Below are 22107 nucleotides of genomic sequence, written 5' to 3'. Positions count from 1 at the left end.
GCATTTTGTCTTTTTGTATGCTGTGAGAGGACTGGCTGAGTTTTCATAACCATAAAATTAAGACAGGGTTATCACTTTCCTTACACCTGGTACTGGCATCCATGTCTTTGCTTGCATCTGTCAGTCATTTACTACATGTTTTACACTGCCGACCTTTCTTCTTACTGATACATGACACAGATGTTGCCTCTTTCTCTTTCTTGTTTATTTGACCACAGACAGTTGGGTTTGGCACATGGTTTCGTATGCAGGTCAGTGCAGATTGGCTCCACTGTGTCAGCAACAGAGAAGTGCAGCACGTCATTCTGCAAAGTTAGTCTCTGGCCGCAGTCATTTTTACCATGATTTAAAAGGTTATCACCTTGCCTGAAAAAGAACCATCCCTGCGCTGTGTGCTATATTTCATCAAGGGGAGTTCTCTGTGATGAGTGATAACATGTCATTTACTCTGATTGATGTGCTATGAAAGCATTATCAAACACAATTTGATTTTTATGAAACCATATAAAACACATGGATAAAAAAATCAAACTGGTGTGATCCTTCTGTACATGGAGAACAGCTGAACTACCTGTAGTGATGCACGTCATGTGTAGTGTCCTTGAAATGTTGTGTGCTGTATCTGCTATTCTTAAAAGGATTTTTTTTAATATCTGTAATAAAGAGAGAACGCTGACTCATCAAAACAATAGCTTGTTCATTACACAGGAACAGCTGGTTTTGTTTGTTGTTTTGTCCTATTTAGATTCAGGTGTACTGGCTCTTGCATGTTCAAGGTTTTTTCAAAATATTGAAAAAATTATTACGTTACTGTGATTTAATAGTTTACAGTCTTGGAAACCAAATGAAATACATTTCTTTTAAGCTGTCTTGAAGAGGTTTTAAAAATGCTGGATGAGCAGAAATTTTCTTCAACTAACTGAGAGTAAGACAGAGGTCCTGAGAGGTTCTCCAGTAATCTGTCCAGTGCTCTTGGTTAATTCTCTTTAAATGTCTGCACACATGCCAAAAATGTAGGAATCCTTTTAGACTCTTTGTTAAAATTTGACCAAAAAATGTCAGAAAGAGCTTCTTACATATCAGGTCAAGACCAAATATTAAAGAGTTTCTTTCATTTAGAGATTTGGACACAGTTTTGCACTCATATATTGACTGACTTGAGCCTCTCAGTTATCCATAGCTCACCTGCAACTACTGTATTTCAAAATGCAGCAGCAAGACTTTTCACTGGTACCAGTAAGGAAGACCACATTTCTCCTGAAAGGGCCTCTTTTCACTGGCTACCAGTTAATAAAAACAGTTGATTTTAGTTGTTTTTAAATCACTGCATGGTTTGGCTCCAGCTTACATCGCTGATCTCCTCATCCCTCATTCAACATCCACACCCCTCAGGTCATCTAAGCAGTAACTCCTCTCTGTTCCATGCTCACAGTCCAAATCATTGCTGCTTCTATTCTGTGGACCAGCTTACCCTTTAGTGTCAGATCCTCCTAATCTGTAGACACTCATAAATCCTTTACACAGTTGCTTTGAGTCATCTTTAATAATTAACTTAATGTCTACTCTTTTATTTCATTTCCATTATTTAATTATTATCAAATATATTGTCTCTCGTTTACATTTGTGACTTCCATTTTCATTTCCTTCTCTTAAGCACTTTGTTCACTGTCTGCTGTTTTTAAATGTCCTATATAAATCAATTTGACCTGATGACAGTGTACCAGGATTTTATATAAAATATTTTGGAAAAACAAACAAACAAGCAAAAAACATTACCGGTATCTTTTCCTGAGCTTGCTAACATCATCTGTCAGTGCTGTGTACTAAATTAATTAAATTAATGTTTTATTCAATGAAATTGTCTTCTCTATCCACTAGAGTTCATAGTTTGTTGTCAGCCACCCAAATATCATCAAAGAAATATGTAAAAAAAAACAAACAAAAAAACATACATTTAGAAATTTGGTGTCCAATAGTGTTACAGCAGAAGCAGTCACTTTTAGTCAAAAGGCTGTTTGATGCAACACAAAGAATGTGCAGTTTGTTGCTCTCCAGGACCTATAGATTCACAGCTTATCATGTCTGGAAGGGAGTGTCAGGGCAGCCTTCTGCCTTTAGCCCACTTGGCAGTCTGGTGGCTGTTGCTCATCTGTCCCCAAGCCAGTGTGAGCACATCACCAATCTGGACCAGGATTAAAGGACCTAATACTAACAGCTGTGCTGAGATTAGCCATGTCAGTATTTACAGTTATTTTGTCAACCAGCGCACCACACACTCTGCTCAAATAATGAACTGATATATTTGAATTCCTAGTCTGTTTTCTTTTACTTAGACCTTGCCTATAAACTTACTCTGAAAAGCAGTGCATACACTTTCATCTTTAGGGGGAGTTTCAGGGGACATACGGTAGCTTTACGGAGCCAGACAGGGATTGTTGTGGAGGAGAAAGATGGCTGGGACTCATATTCTGGATATAATGTGGGTAAACAGGACAGTGTAAGCCAACTCCTTTGTTTCACAAATAAATTAGGGTACTGGTGAAAAAATAGAGATGGAGACTGACAGAAGAGGATGAGAAAGAAGATTAACTTGAAATATGAATTTCTGCAGCATAAAGCTATTGATAGACTGAGTAGTTTTTTTTTCCTACCTGAGTGTGAGAGGGATGTGTGAGTGTGTTTGCATGTGTACCTCTTTGTCTGTGTCCATATGTTCCTCCAGCAGCAAGTGCATGAATATGCATGTGTGTGCACACATGTGGAACGACGTGTTGTCTCAGTGGAGACTGATCACCCCATCTCTCTATGGAAATATTGTATTAAAAATTTTGACCATTTTCTGAAGTGGCATTATAGTCTGCCTTCTCATGAACCGCACTTTTTAACTGCGTATATGTGATGGAAGAAGTAGAAGGAGACTGTGGGGATGTATTGGAGAGCAACGGGTCAGTGACGGCCACCAACAGCTTCTCCCTTCCGCTCCTCATGTGCAGTACATCTAGGACACTGAGCTGGGTGGCCTTGGATGTGATTATCATGAGATTTGGGATGAATAATCTTCTATGCTCCTCAGTGAAGCACTGGCTTTGAGGGCTAGGGTGAAGGTTACTGAAGGTACAGTATACCTGGATCGCCATCCGTCATGGAAGCTGACCTATGGCTTTTAAAAGCTTGACTAGAGCCTGATTGATACTCTATTAATATTGTGGATTGCCAGTTTAGCTCATCAGATATATTCCGCCTTGCAGTTTCTTGTTGCAGTAATTACACCTAAGATCAGTGACAACTATTTTTTAACTATGAAATGTTCACATCTTGAACTAATGATAACAATAGATAAGCATACAGCCATTTTCAATCGGGGGGTGAGGTTGTGCTGGTTACATGCAAGCGTACAATTCCCACTTACTGTACTTTGTGATTTTCTATGCAAATGATGTCTTGTTTCAGATAATATAGACATCCATCCATTTTGTGCAGCAGCTGTCAGTTCAAGGACAGAACACGGCCCCCCTTTTCTTGTGTTAATGAATAAGTTATCCTTATTATCACTTTTTTTTGTTCTAAAATAATGACCTCACTATCCACAAAAATCAAATGTTGATTGGGTTTTATCCTTTCTCCCTGATACCAGTTTATGTCAGGGCGTTGGGGTTTAGGTACTGTGTGTACAGTGTCACTTCAGGTCGCATGAACCTGGTATACTACACTCACGTCTGATCATTCCAGTTAATTTACCCATTGAGAGATCAAATGTCAGATCAATGCAATCAAAGCAACAAAGCATGCCATATATTATCAGTTAATATGGTATCATGACATTAACATATTAATTACTTTTCCTTTGTTCCAAATGCCAGCAGTAGTTGGACTGTAGTGCCTTGCTTCCTAGCGTCAAGCAGCTATTCAAATGAAACCATATATCTGTATACTGTCTAAACATGCACATATTGAAGCCCATCTGTATGTACCTGTTAAAGAAGGATATAACCAGGATGGTGTGGTAAACACAGCCCAGTACCCCATCTCTTGTAGCCACCGGGAGGTGTGTTTGATCATGCTGGATGCTGCAGATGTACAGATTTACTCAGACGAGTTTTGCTTTCTCTAAAGATCCCATAAGAAGGAAGGCAATGGAGAAATATGATGTAGCCCATTATGATTACAGTGAAGATTCCCCTACATTATCAACTCGAGGGCATAGAGAGCAAAGGATGGTATAGAAAAAATATTGTAGAAAAACAGATTTAGTCTTTTTAATCAGTAAAAGTCTGTGAGAGAACTCATTTTTATTCACTTCAGCATTGTGAGGATGACAACGATGATGGCTGTGAACACAGCAGCATGCATAATTTTAGAAGACAGGTGCATATAAGAAAGCTCTCTCTCCCTGGGTGATCACTGCATTAGTGAAACAAGGCAGATAAAAGGCTAGATTCTGATCCTCCACTCATTTCCAAATCATGTTGTATACTGTATCTCTGCAGGATTGCTGCAAGGGCCTATGATATCTGTGGTCTTTCAGAAAAAAGAAATAAATATGTTTTGCCTTTGCATTTTTTTCCCCTCTTTTCAGTCTTTATAAGCCTCTAATGAGAGCCAGAGCAGTGTTTAGGTTTATGATTACAGGTCATACTACATGTGACTCCCAGCCCAATCTGGTTTTGCAAAGGTTTCATTAAATACTCAGGAACATAATTAATGAGGAGGAATTCAGCATCCTTAAATGAAAGACCATGAACTACAGTAATGTGCAAATGTTTGCATAATGTCATGCACACAAATGTGCATCCAGATGTACAGGTGTTGGTAGATGAAACAATCTGGGGGAGCAGGCAGAAGCAGATTTACATAGCTTAGTTTGAGAATAGAGGAATGTGTTCTTGTGAAGAAATTCATGGAGACAGGAGTAATTAATTATAGATGTGGAAATGTGGTCTGAGCGAATGCTGTTACAGTAACTAGAGGCAAAAGAAGTGGGAGAAAAGGAAATGGAGAAGTGAGGGAGGGAGGGAGGGAAGAACCTTCCCCATACACCATCCACAGCTTCAATTTACATCACATGACAAGAGAATGGTAGCTAATTAAACATGACAATGGTAAGGTGTTTATCCCTTCATGGTGGTTAACTGACTCCTAACTAAAAGGCCAAAGAATGCATAAAAAAGTATGTTTTAGTCTAATCCAAAATGTAAATTCACATGCTAATATCTCATGAAAAGAGATGGTACATGTAAAAATATGGGCAAAAATTGTCCGTATGTTTCTGTGCAGGGATAAAGTAGAACCCATGTCCATGTTTAAGGCCAAATTTGTGGGGGATAATTGTAAAGGAAAAAGCATGAACAACAGCATTCAGCATTAAATTCTGCCTCTGTTTGCTGTCATCACCCCGAGTTTATAGGAACTAAAATGCATCTGAAACAAAATTTTATGTTGCCACAGGCAGGCTCGCATCTCACAGTGCATTTGTTTCCAACCTTCTTATTGACACTAATTGGACTCGACACTAATGATGCCAAAAAAGCGAAGCGAAGCAGTGCTAGGTTTTCTAGCTGCCTGCTTATAATTTTGGAGACTGCTGACTTTAGCTACCATGGGCCTCTTGATCTCACGCTGCCTTAGAGATTAGATTTTATGTCAGGTTTGAAAAATGGAATTGAACTTGGGTCACATTTGGTCTATATGCATGTACCACTTGCTGATAACTATGTTAAGGTGAGTTTTTACCTTCAGACACATGCACTTGAGCAGTGCTCAATAACATAAATTATAGCTGGAAATTAAATCATTAAGCAACAAGTTACTTGGCATGTTATTTTACCCCTCATTCAACTGATTTTCAATTTATCTTCTTTGTGTGTGTGTGTGTGTGTGTGTGTGTGCGCGTGTGTGTGTGTGTGGAGATAATACCCTGAATAAACTCCAAGACTTGAAATGTTGTCTGTGTGTTAGGTACCATTTTATTTCTGTGACATGGGCCTTAAATTAACTCACGATGTGTCCTGCTGTTGGGTATACAGAATTATAGTCAGTACTGTACGTCTGTGCTGGGCCTGTAGCATCAGGGGACATTGAGTAAATTCTCCTCATTTCCCCAATGATCGTAGTCCTGACTGATTGCTGATGACTTTTGTAGGGCACAAGCATGTTAAGTTGTTTATTTATTCAAAAAATGCAAATAGCCCTCTCCACTGTAGATTTCGCCTCCCTCCAACTGTATGTCAGCATGTCTGTTTTAACTTTGGGGCGGCTGTGGCTCAGAGCAAATCGTCTCTTACCCTGAACTTTCACGGTTCGATTCCCAGCTTCTTCACTCTATGTGTTGAAGTGTCCTTGAGCAAGACACTGAACCCCCAGTCGCTCCTGCTGATGTCATCTGTGTGTGAATTTGGAAGTGTGATTGGCCAGTTAGTGGTCAAGCGCTTTGAGTGTGCTGCACTGCATAGAAAAGTGCCATACACATATAAGACCATTTACTTCTGTTGGTGTCTCTTGAACAGTGATGATATGTTGTGGTCATTAGCAAAGTTTGTGATGTAAAAGAACAAGCTGTGTTTTTTTTATTATTATTATTCGTGTGTGTGTGTGTGTGTGTGTGTGTGTGTGCTTGAGTCAGTGTGTGCTTCATGCTTTTGACAGATATGGGACATCCTTGACTGAGAAAGTGACACCCCCACAGGTATTGTGTTCAAAAAGAATCTTCAACAAACTCCAAACCACTGTTTAGCAGGCCTCTGTCATAAGAAACTACTTACAGTAGCTGTTGTAATGAATTTTTAACACTAGATTACTAATTGCATAATCCTTTACAATGGTATTATGGTTCCTAGCCTCACAATTTCTGGCATTGGCTCAGACATGATGCATAGAAATAGAGTTGTTATTTAATGACTTCTATAAAATAACACCTGACTGCTTTCTAAACCTGCTATTTAGCAAGGTTTGTCTATATTCAGCACATCATTTCTTCATTGCATCAGTGATTCCCAAATGGAAATATAGCCATCTGTTATGTGCTACTCACTCACAATATGTTAGTGTCTTCATCTTTCCCTTCTACTCATATACAATTCAGTTTCTTTTTGCCTCTGCAGTGTTGCTATATGGTACTAACATCACCACAGTTGACTTCAGATGGGATTGGTGTGAGGTTATATATTCCCCCACTGAACCACCATGTAAGAATCCACAACCGAACAAGCAGATCACAGCAAAATAAACAAATTTCTGCATGAGTTAATTGGGTTGTAATTTTGTCACGCATCACCATCTGTCTGTCACAACTTGTTTATTTACCATTTGTGTTATAAAGTGAGTGAATGTCTTTTTCAATTAATTAACGCTCTGAACTGACTCAATTAGTTCTAAATTAATAGGTCAAAAATGACTAGAAAAACAACTTTGTACTTGCATCAGGATGATCATCTTTTCTTGAACCTTTCTTGTCTTCTTTCACAGATGCATGGGGCTGGTGGTGTCTTTAGTTTTACTGTTTATTTTTAGTATTTTAATATTTTTTGACCTAATGGTGGCATAAGGGGATACAGTTCCTCCTGAAACTGATATAAATAGGTCATTCCATGGAAACTGGTCATTTTTTGTTAAAGGCAAAAAAGAGACTATAAAACTGTCAAGATTGTTTTCAGTGGCTGAAAACATTAATTCAAGTGTACTTGTTAGCACGAAGTCAAATAAAACTGTTAAAGTATGGCCATTTTCTCATGTCTGTTGTGACTATTTCTCACATTCATATGTGGTAACACTCAATGAATATTGCATTAATCTTAAATGTTTTTGTTTTTAGAAACATAATTGCTTCCCTCTTTATAGGAATATTTTTAGAGCCTCTTTTACTTATCTGTCAGTGCATAAGCAGTTTTTCACGAATTTTTGCCACTGAGCAAATTTAGATGTTTTATAGGGCATAACATATCCACATGTCAGTGGCTCAGATGTGATGCCTTTGTTGATTTGTCCTCCTGGTGTCTAGGGTGGCTGCGAGACACCTCAGTACCTGATTGTGCTGCCAGCTGAAATGGCCTTGTGTCTTGCAGCCTACCAGGATATGCTTGAGTTTGGCTGGACATCGACAGAGCGGGCACCTAGGGTCTTCTCTGTACTACTGGTTGCAGTTGTCTGTGGATAGCAGGACATTGTAAGTGGCTCGAATGGTGAAGTTGGTTCAATATACCTCCATATTCCAAAGCTTATTCCGTGAGTATTTTCACTTCTCCATCTCTTCCCATTATGTCCACTGTCCCTGCTTTGCTTGTAAGACTGCCTTTGCATATCTCACTGCCAATTCATAATGGCGAACCTCATCAATCATCAGACCTTGAAGCTGTGATGGGGTTGCTTGTTTCAGGATGGTCAGGTCTCTTCAAAGCCAGTGCCTCCTCTCCCTTGCTGCACATGACCAGCAATGTCCTGATGTTTAGGCACACAACTCAGAGAAAGAGGTGCCACTGCGTCCGTTTGCGCCGCCATCATGAGATTTCTTCTGCCACATGAGGTTTCTATTTTAAAAAAGTCTTACGTGCGAATGCTGTTCCTAGACTTCAGTTCGGCATCCAATGCAATCATTCCCCAGCAGCTTATAAAAAAACTTGGACACTTGGGACTCAAAACCTCTCTCTGTAACTGGGTGCTGGACTTTCTAACAGGGAGGCAACAAAATGTGCAGCAGCAACATCTCCAAGACCACGGGACAGCACAGGAGCACCGCAGGGGTGTGTGCTCAGCCCATTGCTCTTCACACTGCTGACCCACGACTGTGTGCCAACCTACAGCACCAACCACATTGTCAAGTTTGCAGATGACATGACTGTAGTTGGCCTCATTACCAACAATGATGAGGCCCACTACAAGAGTGAGGTGTCCAGTGGTGTAAGGACAATAACCTCTCCCTCAATGTTGTGGACTTCAGGAGAAAACCTCTAAAGCATCCACCACTGACCATCAATGGTGCTGTAGTGGAGAGTGAGCAGTACCAAGTTCCTGGGGGTGCACATCTCTGAGGACCTCTCCTGGATGAACAACACCACATCACTGGCCAAGAAGGCTCAATCACGCCTCTACTTTCTCCGCAAACTGAGGAGACCCAGTGTCCCACCCCCCATCATGTGCTCCTTCTACCAGGGTGCCACTGAGAGCGTCATCACTGGCTGCATCACTATGTGGTACGGAGGCTGTGCTGCCTCCTGCAGTCTGCAGGAGACCCTGCAACACATAGTGAATACAGCCAGAAAGATCATCAGCGCCCCTCTGCCTTCCCTCACAAACATTTTTAACACCCGCCTCAGCCACAGAGCCATCAGCATTGCTGATGACACCTTCTACCCCTCACACTCCCACTTCACACTCCTGCCTTCAGGGAGAAGGTGTCGGAGTCTTCAGTCCCCCTCCACCAGACTTACAAACAGCTTCATCCACCAGGCTGTGAGGATGCTGAACACTGTCCATTCATTTCAATCTCACAACCATCTGACAGTCTTCTTGTTATTATTTGCACTTTTGTCACTGACTGTACGTGATTTGAGTCATAGCCTATGAGGTTGTACTGTTTTGTTTTATCCTAATCACTCTGATTTAGATTTCTTATTCTTTTTGGGTCTATTTTTACTCTACCTTTATTCTATTTTAGTAGGTGAGAGAGAAACTGTATTTTGATTTTCTGAATGTCCTGCACATATAATGAATTGACAATAAAAGTTTTTGATCTTGATCTTGATATTTGAGAGATGACTTGCCTGATAACAGCTACAGCTTGGTTCCACTTTCTTCCAGTTGCTACGGTAGAAGCTGTTCAGGAGATACTATATGAGTCATGAGACTCTGTGTGTGACATTTCCAACCTTACTTTGAAGCACTTGAATTCTTCTGTGAGGCTAGACATCAGTAGCTCCAGAAAGCTTTTCCTATACAAAGCTGTGCTAGTGGTACACCTGGGAAGCCCAAGCCATTGCTTGGCAAATGAGCTGATCTCATATATAGAATCTTATATATGTGAGGGGCCACAAAAGCCATGGGACCTGACCAAACTGGAAGCACCAGGGTTTAAATCTACCAGGTAGGAAGAACTTGCCTATAGTCTCCAGGCCTTTGATGGTATATTACCTGATCTGGTCCACTTGGACTGTGTTCCTGAGAGTCACATCATACCAGCAACTGAGACTTTTAATTGGTTTCTCTGCCACTGTTGGTATGGGCTCCTTATTGATTTAAAAATGTTGCTTGGACAGCTTCTCTTGAAATGATTGATATGTTCCTGGACTTGCTTGGCTTTATCTTCAGCTAGGCCCACTTGATGTTATCTTTGAGTTCTTCCAGAGTTGCCTAGTGCAGGCCTTGGTGGTGGTGAGTGTAGTCAAGTTATCCATGTGTACCCTAACTGAAGGCAGCCAAAGACCAATTCTAAGTTATTTCCCTTCTACCACCTACCGTGAAGCCTGAATAATGTCCTCCATAGCCACAGTGAAGACTAATGTAGATACTGTACATCCTGCCGTGATGTCTATTTCTAAACTCTGTCCAGAGAAGGTGGTGGAGCCAAAAGCATTGGAAAGATCCAAGAACATGACATGGAGACCTTTTCCATACTTTTTAACAGCCTGGATTTGATGCCAGACACCCAGAGAAGCCAGGGATCCTTGCCTTTTGCACAGAAGTGTTGTGTTTATTCTTTTCTAGGTAGAGTGTCAGCCTGACTGCCAGGATAATGAAGAAAACCTTCCCCTCAATGATCAACAGGCTGATGTGATGAACAGGTTGATGCCAGCAGAATTCTTTTCCTTTGGGGTTATGATGCCCCCTGACCTCCTCGAGGCTACTGGGATTTCTCGGTTTCCCACACCACCTTCATCCATCTCCACAGAAAGCATAGCAAATCTGGTGCATTTTTGTAAAGCCTGTACAGGACTCCACTGTGTCCAGAAGATGCTTCTGCTTTTGCTTGACGTACAGCTTTTACCTGCTCACTCCACTTAGGACGCCTGACGTCTAGGTGATGTTTAGGGGAAGGTAGTGGAGGCATATCAGGTGAGAATGTGATCTGCTCACCCCATTGGCCATCCAAGTGGACCCCTTGAAGCTCTTTCCTTAATGTTGCCAGTATGCCACTTTTCTCATTTGTGAGCAGCCCTTTCACGAACCTGAATGGGTTCTTGAAGAAGTTAGCTCAGGCCTGTTGCTTCTTCCTATGCATCTTTCTCAGATTCTCTGCTCTCCTCAAGGATGAGAGTCAGTTTGTGATCTCTGCTTGCAGCACATCTATTCCCTCCTCCTCCTCTGTAGCCATGTCAACTTTGGTTTTCCAGGATGATGACATGATGGGGTTTAGCATTATTACTTTATGCTTCTTCTTGCTATGGCTGTGTGACATTCAGCAACATGGGCTAGCATGTTTGAACACAGACACTCCAGTAAATGCATGCAAGCTTAATGGATACTCAAGACATTAACTGTACCAGAGAAGATAAATTCACCCTCTATTAAATGTCCTGTCTGTACACACCAGGCGCGTGTTTTGAAACATCAACCGCTGCAAAGAAATAAACGAGGTGCTCTAAAATGTAGGATAAGGATAATCACCTTTATTGGCCAAGTATGTTACACACAAGGAATTTGTTTCCGGTACAGAACCGATGGCAGCCAACTGCGGCGCCATCTCAACCGATGGCTCTAACCATCAAGGGCAACTAGGGGGTTCAATGTCTTGCCCAAGGAGACTTCGACACGTGGACTGCCAGCACCGAGATTCAAACCTTCAACCTTATGGTTAGGAGACACCTGCTCTACCCACTGCTCCACTGTCGCCTCCCCAAAGCTAATTTCTGAACACCCCTCCAGTAAGGTTTCAATTGTATTTGTGAGATATTGTGTATTTGAGATATTCTTCTTTGAATCATTTGGGGAGCTTGTAGCCGAGCAACGTGCATCAAGCTCTCAAGTGGGATCTTCAAGGATTTGATGTTGTGGTGAAATGCTGAAATGAAATTCAGTTATAGATTGCTTCTGTAGCTGAAGAGGGTCTCAAGAAATCAGGATGCTAAGATGGAATATATGAAAAAGTATCACAACCACACTGCACCCCTTGTTCTGTTAATCATACTGTATGAGTCCCTTACAGATCATTCTCCTTCTGATTTGATAAATGAAACAAGTGACTGAATGAGTCCCTGAATTACTTGTTTGAGTAATTGAGCAGTACTCCATCAGACAACATTAGGTGGTGATAGTGACCTGGCCATCTGAAATAATTGGCACCTAACAACAGACACATGGGATCTGCCTCCACAGGGGTTCCACATCTGACACCAATAGATTAGAACAGCACCACCCCCACCTAATGCCTTATATCAGGGGTGGCCAATTTCAGTCCTCGAGGGCCGCTGTCCTGCTTGTTTTCCAACTATCCCTGCCTGACCTGCTGCTGATTACCTGGCTCAGGTGTGTTCAGCCAGTCAGAAGCTGGAAGATACCATCTTAGATGAAAGTGGAGTGAGGAAAGATAAAGTGAATTGGTATATCACCACAACCAAAATAAAAAAAAGCTCACAGTGGGAACTGGGGGGAGGACCACATCAGTTTTGTCATTATATAGGGGTAACACATACTATGGGGGACTGAATCCAACACAAAAACCTCACCCCCCCCAGCCTTCATTGGAACCAAGAAATTTTATTTATATGTGATTGACAGCTAGGTCAAAAGGCCTTTGGGAAGCCCTCTGGGACTTGAAATTTGTAAAGCAGTATATCATCGGAGCTGCTTATGACTGTAATGAGGAAAGCAAACCAAAAACCAATCTTGGAAAAAGGAGTCACAGCACTGACAAATAGTTTATTAGCTGGTGCAACTGGGATAACTGAAAAGAGAAAATGGCCTAGATATTAACTTACAGTAGCTGATGTTAGCTACATATAGACAGTGAGACTCAGTAGTTTGTAAATCCATTAATTGGTAATTTCTTACACACAGACTCAGAAATGACACTTTGCAGCTACTCTTTGCTTGCAAGCTGGTTATTCTATCACAAACAAGTTCTGTTTTTTAGTCATGATTGAAGCCGCACATTTTACTTTGTTATTTAAAACTGACCTACATCAAACTGACAAAAACAGCATGTTAGAAAGGATTAATGCTAAACTGTCACAATTCATTGCAGGATCCTAATCTTGGTCTCTATTTTTACCCATAATTCTAGTGATGGCTTGCAGTACAGTATTACTTTTAAATTATGGGACATAACAGTTGTGACAGAACTAGTTTTAATTTTGAAGTTGTAACCTTTTAACTTATCACCGGATTGCTCATACCTCTGTTTAAAATGCATGAGCATGGGCTTTTTTTTACAGGCACTGCTTAACTAGTCTTGATGTTCTCACACACAAAACCAAGCACAGACATCTTTGCCATGGATAAATTATGCTTGTCCAGCAACAGAGGAATGCAGAGAAAACAGCTCAAAAAGTGAACTAAAGGTGTGCATGCTCAGGATAAGTTGAGCAAATGGGACATATTTTAAGAACCATATATCTAGTAGCCATCATCAATATGAGCTCTTTTTATCATATTGTTGTTGCCCCTCTTCTAGCTACAGTATTGATTTATCTTAAGTATAGAGGGCTTTCATTTATCAAAAGAGACACTGTAACCCTGTAACAAAAACAGCTCAGTGCCATTTGTTGCTGTTAATCATATATTTTAAAATTATTTTACCCTTTCCCTGGTAATTTCATAACATTTTATAAAGTGGTGTTTGATTCAGTCAGTATCCCTGGTCACAGGTGCTTTAGCTTCCAATTTATACAGTGCATGCAACCTCCTTTCAGGAAACCAAGGCCAGACCTTTTGGCTGCTGCAAAGCACAGCCACAGTTTCAAACTGCTGTTTTCAGCCAAGGTTTCAAAAATAAAGCTAAAGTGATGTATTTCTTTTATTAAAGCTTGAATATTCCAAATTTCACAGCACGTTGACCAGTATCAACCTTATATTTGTTCAATGAATGTTTGAGTTATTTAAGAGCCTTAAAGTAGCCTTTGATATTTTAGAACAGACCATGGCATTTCATCATATGAATTTTGAAGAAAAGATAATGTCCAAGGTGTTTTGGACTTAGCAATAGTAACAGTGGTGTAGTAGTTTTATCCAGCACTTTCACAGTGTGGGATATAGCTACAAGGAAGCTACTAGGAGGCTTTATAATTATAGTATTGTTTTATATTTTTTAAGTTCATGACTTTTTATGATTGTTCCAGATCTCTATTGTTCATTAGTTTTACTTTTTTTTTTTGGCTCTCTGTAGATGTCTTCCCTGTTTATACTGCATTGTTAATCCCACTTGGCTTTATGCACTCTTACATTTATCTAGTGAGATCAAAGAACCAATATGTACACCCTCAGGGAGACAGCTGTATTATTAAAGACAGAGAGCTCACTGAAGGTCTGCTGAGGCAGTCTGCTTGATCGTCTTTGAATTTTGTATTATTTGAACTTATCTTTAGACTCTCACTTTAGAAAAAGATGGTAGAGGTCAGATAACCCAAGACAACTCATTCTTAGAATGACATAATGGAACAGCTGAACATAAATGAAGCATAAATTAAAGTTCAGCTGGACACTCTCCCTTCTTTTTTCTTTCTTTCTTATAGTGTTACGGGATGACTTCAGACAGAACCCACAGGGTGTAGTAGTGGCGGTCGGAGGACCAGCCAGTCTCGAGTGTCAGCCACCACGTGGGCATCCTGAACCAACCACCTTCTGGAGGAAAGATATGGCTCGTCTTGACCTCAAAGATGACAGGATCACCGTGAGTAACTCTTTAGGAAACTCTCCTCTGACATGTACATGACCCTTACTCTAAATCACCCACAGTCGTTACCTACTCACCTGTACCTGTTACAATAGAAAGAATTTTGTGTTGGACTGGTGCATTGTAATAACAAGCTTTTTTTTGTCAGGTACGCGGAGGAAAGCTGACCATCTCTAATACCAAGAAGAGTGATGCAGGGATTTATGTGTGTGTAGCAACTAACATGGTTGGGGAGAGAGAAAGTGAAAAAGCTCAGCTCTCAGTGTTTGGTAAGAAGCCTGACAGATACGTTTAGCCTAGATGAAAAAGGAACAGAGCATGATGTTTTTTCTCAGGTATTTACTGCACACTAGCACATCCTGTATTAACCACTGTGTCAAAAGTATATTTAGCAACCATGTAATGTGTGCTGCTCACATCCAGAAAGACCAGTGTTTGCACAGCGGCCAGTGAACCAGGTGGTCTTAGTTGACGAGAGCGTAGAGTTCAGGTGTCAGGTCCATGGTGACCCACTGCCTACACTGCGCTGGAAAAAAGAGGATGTGGATATTACCCGCGGCAGGTGAAGAATGTGTGTGAATGTGTGTAGTGCTTATGTCTATGTACAGTATGTATCCATGTTTGTGAGTGAATATTAACATATCTAAAGTGATCATGGGTATATGCTGAAGCAGAGCTACTGAGTCCCACTAAATATTCATTTTATTACTAAAGGAATACTTTTAGTAGTATTAGCATCCGAGATTCTCATTATTTGCTGTTTTAACTACTATGCTTAATGATGAACCTGTCTTTGGTTGCTTTAGACTAATGTTACCTTTCAACTACTATTGTACTTTATGTGCAGCACATAAGGCACCCACAGGTCCAGAAAAATGACACATAGCAATAGCATATATTACACATAGCATATTGTATGTGTAAAGCCTGGTGATACTGTATTGCATCAAATAGTAAAACAGGTCCACCATTAAACATCATAGATATATATTAACTGCTGTTCAGTCCTATTAGCACATTTATTTTTTAAGCCATTATCAGCCTGCCATGTTGATTTTTATAGTTGCCCCTGTCTTAATAGTAACTGCTCAACACTTAAACTTATAATTACAATATGTTTCATTATATAGTCTGGCCATCTATAAAAACCTATTCATTTGATTACTAGGGTTTGAATAGTTCTACTTTTTAATCTATGAAATCTGAAGGCCAAACATCTCATGCTGTCAGTTTTCATTGCTTAATTTACCAAACATTAACTTATTAACCCAGACCTGTTGAAATTCTCTCACATCTAAATTGAATAATAATTCATTTTTATGTAATAAATAATAATTTATAAGAAAATATTTCATGTAATCACAAAACATGTGGAAGCACTCTTGCTTAACATGTTGACTATTTTTAAAATGGCATGCACATCATTAGAATTTACAGAATTGAAAGAAGGTGCAACATTTGGCAGCTGGCAGTACCTAACCAGCTTGTGGATACAAGAAAAAAATATCCTGAAAGGATTACAATAACCTGAGTAAACTGAATAAACCATGTCTAATTGTGGGAAACCTGGTTAAGATGTGCAGCTTAATTTCATTTTAATCTTACTTGGACTGAATCACTGGCGAAGTAGCGCGTGCAATAGTTCTACTCTTGCTTTTGATTCATGGAAATGTGGTCTCTATATTGCACAGTTTATTACTGATTATGTATATTTAGTGTATTAAATCAAATACAATGGTTTTAACTAAACAGATAAACCTTTACTAAATATAATGAGTGTGATGTCCAAACTCTAACAAGCCAACTAATGTATGTTAAATTGACTATTCCTGTTACAGGCCATCACTGCCATATAACTCAGTGTAGTACTTTGTCATCTGTGTCATGGTGTTAGAATAGATTGTGAGATTCACTGCAGCATAACAACTGCCTGTCTCTCTGTCTGGTAGTCTGTCTGCCTACCTGTGTTGCGCCCTCTACCTTACTACTCATTGACTCTAGAAACCTGTCCTACTTTCAGACCTGTCTCTCCTCCCTTCACATCCTCCACTTCTTTCATTCTTTTCCTAAACCTGTCAGCCTCCTGGGAAGTCTCTATCTGGGTCAAAGATGTGCTGAGAATGGAGTTACTAGACTCTGGACACCCCCCATCGATATTCTGCCCACACCCTTTGGAACATCTATTTCAAATGTGACTTTTTCTCACCCCTTGTGCCATTTCTATGCCTGACTTGTCTCCCATCTCTGAATCAGTATGGCTGGCTAGACAATTTCACAAGATCTCTCACACCAAAAGGGACCCCAGAGAGGGACAGCCCGACTCCTTGATCCTCTACTCATTCTGTCTGTAGCCCCTCTGAGGCGCTTATCTAAACTCTGGTCGCTGAGATGTTTCTCTCACTCTAACTGCACCACTGCTGGCTCACGGTGTACTGCACTGGTGGACACACATTGATGCATGGAACATCTCTATGAATTAGTCATTTCCTACTGCTGGGCTCATTCATCAAATTCAGCTTGTCAGACTGTGCCACTCCCTTACTTTCAGACTGTTTGTCTTTTGCTCCCTCTGTCTCTGTCTCGCTCTCTTTTGCTCATTCTTTCCCACACTCACACACACATAGTATAGCATGCTGAACATGCCACACCACAGTGGGTGGCTCATCTTTAGAAATATTGAAATAGTGGAACAGCCAGGGTTCCAGCTGAAAGCACCTTTCATTTTGCCATGCCTTCATCTTGGCATAATTACTCCCCTTTTTTCTGCCCCTGTAGCAGAGTATGTGCAGCAGGGAGCCTTAATTGCCTTAGAAATTCTGGCTTTATTCTATCAAAAAATGACAACCTTTATAAGGCTCCCATTTTAAACATCACACCCATTTACACAACTTTGATTCAGTTTCAGTGATTGTTGATTGTATTTACTAGATAAAAATTTGCATTTTGTTCTGCATACTGAATAATTAATTGTATTATTGATCTTCCACTTTTACAGAATGAAGCCAACCTGAGCAATTTACATGATGTCACTGTTCTTCTCTGTTGCCAGGTATGACATCAGATATGAGAAAGAGGATTTTCTGCTGAGGATAAAGAAAGCAGCAGTCAATGATCAGGGAACTTTCACCTGCCTGGCAGAAAACCGTGTTGGTAAAGTGGAGGCCTCTGCCTACCTTACTGTCAGAGGTGGGTAACAGCATGTGGACTCGCTTGTAGCAAAGCTCATAACCCATCTCTGATACTTTTTGTATCTCCCAGAGCAAGCCACAGGACCATCAACCCTTTATTGCCCATTTTATTGCCCCCCTGCTCGAAGGCTGGGCCTAGCCTCAGCGTTTTTTAATATAGCAGGCTGATGTGGTTGATTGCTCCAGATCTCCAGCTAGGCTCCAGATATGAACAATCTAACCAGCTTTAAGTGAACTGTTATGAGCACTCCTGGGGTGGTCCATTCTCTATCCAGTCCACTTTCAGTCCATATTTATACCCTGGGAGCTAGCTCCTTAAAAGTAATGGTTGGTACTGTAAAACTAAAAAAAAATAAAATAAAAATTATGCAAGCTGCTTTCTGTTTTTTATATTGTCATTTTCACTAGAATGTGATAAAACATGGTTCATACATCTTAAGATAAGTAACACTTGGATACATTTTTAACACCTGTCATTCTGTACATCATAGTCCTCATAACATTAACGTTTCATTCTTTTTTATTATATACACTTGTTCCTTTTATTCATGCATACATTGCTTTATAAATTGAACAGATGTCCTAATCCCATATTAAGATTGGTGTTGGTGTCAATCAAGATGTATTTTGAGCAATATATACCTTATGGTAAACCAGATTTGTGCTTGTTCTTAGGTAACATTTTATTGTTTTAGATAACATATATTATCAAACAAAAAAATAGGTCACCCATTGTCCGCTACACATCTCCAGCCAGGCTCTCCCCATCTCTGTGGCCCCCACAGACACCTCCACACAGTCCCAGTGTTTGCTACTAAAAATATCTGCAATAAGTCATTACTGTTTGATACTTCTAAAAGAAATGAGATTTGTTTCCAACAAAATAACAAATGATAAGGAAAAATAGATTTAAACTGAAGACATTGCTTTAGGTGTTGTATTGTAATATTTACAAAAGCTGTTTGTGATCATTTTATAATTAGTTTAACTGATTAAAGTAAATGTTGAGAGGAAGTGCAACAACAAAGTCTGCCAGACAGTGTAAATTTTGCAGTGATTATTATTTGCAGTTTTAATCTGCTGTATTTAATACATTTTATGTAATCTATAAGACTGCACTGGTCAGAGGACTGTTTTGTTTACATGAGTAGCCTTAACATGCAAACCGATGTAATAACCATATAAATGCTTTATTAACTGATTTACATTATGTGCGGCAGATAAATCTGTTCAACCAGTGATTTTTGCTCTTGGTCACCCTTCCTCCTTAAGAAGGTGCCATTTCCCTGAGGCCCATGCCATCGCCTGCTTTTGGTAACTGAGCCCCATCCTCCCCTCCCCTTGAACTTCATGGGTGGACACCCAACTCCACCTCATTCATTTCTGATTTTCATTCTTTTCTTTTTCTGTCCTTCTGTTCTACTCCTCTGCCTTCCTCCTCTCTCTGTTGTGTGCTAATCTCACCCACACCATTGTTGTGTCACCAGCTCGCCCCGTTGGTAAGTAAGAGCTGATCCCAGTGTGCATGCATTGCTCTCTTTCTGTTTTTGGTCATACACATGTACAGTATGCATATACTGTTGTGGCATTCCACAAATACATTCATCAGACTAATATTTGACATGCATATCTACTTTGCTGCTACTGTATCAACCCCTGACTTACACTGACAGTTATTAATAGAAACAGTTACTTCCTCATTTTTGCCAAATTTGGGTTCACATATTGTTAGTATGCCTCAATTAAAAAATCTGAATAGAGAAGGACATCAAAGCACTCTGCTAATTAGGTTGTATCATAAATCCTGATGTTCTGGCAGCTGGATGAATGGGTTGTGATTGGCAAGGAATAGAATTAAACACATGAAAGTCCCAGTGCATGACCCTTTTAGTTTGCAGCTAGACAGTCCAAGCATTTTTTAAAACTGGTCCTCCTGTAAACTCACTTAGTATGTACTTTATGCAAATGTGTTGCTGTTGTGTTACTGTTTACTTTACCTTTAACCTCAGAGGCACCCCAGTTCGTAGTGCGACCCCGTGACCAGATTGTAGCTCAAGGACGAACGGCTACTTTTCCCTGCGAGACCAGGGGCAAACCTCAGCCCACTGTCTTCTGGCAGCGAGAGGGTAGCCAGGTGAGGATACTGATTCTGCGAAATCTTCTTACACATGTGTGTATGTAGGAATGTGTGCATGATTCATTATTTCTCTTGCAGGCCCTCAGTGGAATACAGACATAAATTGAAAACAGGGTCAAACCAGGGGACAGCACAAGGTGGTTCTGTTCCACATACAGATAATGAAGTGGTCATTTATCGTCAATCTACATCATTCTGACCAGCCAAATCACTTAGCAAGAAATAATGTCATGTGCTGCATTAGAGTCATTAGACATAATGAAATCAGCCTAATGTCTTTTTCTGCCCATCAGCTTAACTGCTTGGGTTGCATAAACTGACGACGCTGATGCCTCAGTTTCATGATCATGACTCCAGGTTTTCACAGCAGGGTTTGTCATTTACTGCTATTAGGAAAGAGACATTGACTGACTTTTCTAACTGAACTGTATGTAACTCTTGATTATGTAAGCATGTTGAAGGTGTGTCTTGAACATAGCAGCTGTACTGGTCAAAGTTAAAATACATAAAATGCAATAAACTCATTCCCCAGTGAGAATATTTTAAGACATTCCACCCTGAAATTTGGCAAGGTAATTATCTAGAGTTGTTCATGCTACTGTCAATGACAGACCTGTCACTGACAGTAGCATGAACAACTGTCTAAACTGAAAAAAATGTTGTTTGTTTATTGTATATTCAAGGGTGAACATATAATGTGAGAAAGACATGAGTCTCAAAATTAGCCCTCAGTGTTAAACACAGATGAGTTTAGCAGAACTTTGTTTGTCTGAACTTTGTCCCATATTGCTTATGTTACTTTCCACATTCACTTCCTGTAGGATCTTCTGTTTCCCAGTCAGCCGACACAAGGAGATAGCCGTGTTTCTGTGTCTGTGAATGGAGAGTTGACCATTTCATCTGTGCAGCGCTCTGATGCAGGATATTATATCTGCCAGGCCCTCACTGTTGCAGGCAGCATCATGGCCAAGGCCCAGCTTGAGGTAGCAGACGGTAAGGCTGTACACACACACACAGAAAATGTTTTTCCTATACAGTGCTAAGTTAAATGATGAGAAATATGTTTTTGCGATCACCAAAGTTCACTAATAACAGTGACATTTAAACATTTTATACCAAACAAACTATTGTTACACCCTTTTAGGTGTGTTATGCATCAGGGAGGTACAATATATGCACAACTAAATTTTCCAAACACTACTGTATGTTGCTGGGCTCAATACACATCTATTAATACATATGTGGTAATAAACAAAAAAACAGCAACAGTTTTGGTATTTTACATGCTAAAGGCCATTTACAAATAGTGTTCAGGATTTGATGTTGGTACGCTTTTTATTGTGGTGCATACTGTGCTTTAAAAGCATACAGAAAAAAATCCCACACTCATAAAACTGCAGTATTGCCCAGACCTAATACAACATTAAACATCCCTGCATATCACTGGCTATTTGTCTTCCCTCATTTATATGGGTGAAGATGCATCTCTATGTTCTATAAGACAGTCACCCACAGTCATTCTTTTTATTATCACATCACAGTGGCAAATCCAAATAATCTGAAAAACTTGAACTGTGTGAAATAAAACTGCCTCCTTGACAGAGAGACACTTAACTTATTTTTTGACAAAGCTTTAATGTCAGCATTAAGTGCTGAGCCGCTGCCAGCTGAGAGCTATTTGTGCTCTTCTCGCCATTTGTTTCTTTGCTTTTTCTCCCACACATTATTAAATTAACATCTGTTGAAGTGTTTTCTGTCACTCAGAGGAGACAGATCAATAACCAAATGTTTGATGTAGAGCACACGGAATAGCACAAATGTCTTTGATTGATGGTTGTAAATAAAATGGAGAGAAGATTGGCTTGATGCCTGGTGGCGTTTTGGAAGCTTGTACAGAGTATTAAGCCTGAAAGATCAGGTCCAAGAGCATCATCCGCTGGATGAAAACCTTCAGAAGGTTCAGATAT

General features: G+C 40.1%; 1 protein-coding gene across 3 annotated transcripts in view; it reads left to right on the top strand.

Annotated features, from left to right (window-relative positions):
* LOC109959420 (roundabout homolog 2-like) overlaps window positions 1–22107 on the top strand; it is an 88287-nt gene that overhangs the window by 31915 nt on the left and 34265 nt on the right. For 2 of the 3 annotated variants that reach the window (XM_020598771.1, XM_020598773.1), the window contains 7 exons: window positions 14655–14812; window positions 14964–15084; window positions 15239–15377; window positions 17865–18001; window positions 19491–19502; window positions 20013–20137; window positions 20962–21133. In XM_020598771.1, the coding sequence (XP_020454427.1) occupies window positions 14655–14812; window positions 14964–15084; window positions 15239–15377; window positions 17865–18001; window positions 19491–19502; window positions 20013–20137; window positions 20962–21133 (864 nt within the window). The remainder of the gene's footprint in view (window positions 1–14654; window positions 14813–14963; window positions 15085–15238; window positions 15378–17864; window positions 18002–19490; window positions 19503–20012; window positions 20138–20961; window positions 21134–22107) is intronic. The other variant, XM_020598772.1, reaches the window with a different exon arrangement.

This window comes from Monopterus albus, unplaced genomic scaffold (assembly GCF_001952655.1).
Source record: "Monopterus albus unplaced genomic scaffold, M_albus_1.0 scaffold39.1, whole genome shotgun sequence".
In the NCBI taxonomy this organism is placed as follows: domain Eukaryota; kingdom Metazoa; phylum Chordata; class Actinopteri; order Synbranchiformes; family Synbranchidae; genus Monopterus; species Monopterus albus.
This window is presented reverse-complemented; position numbering and strand designations above follow the sequence as displayed.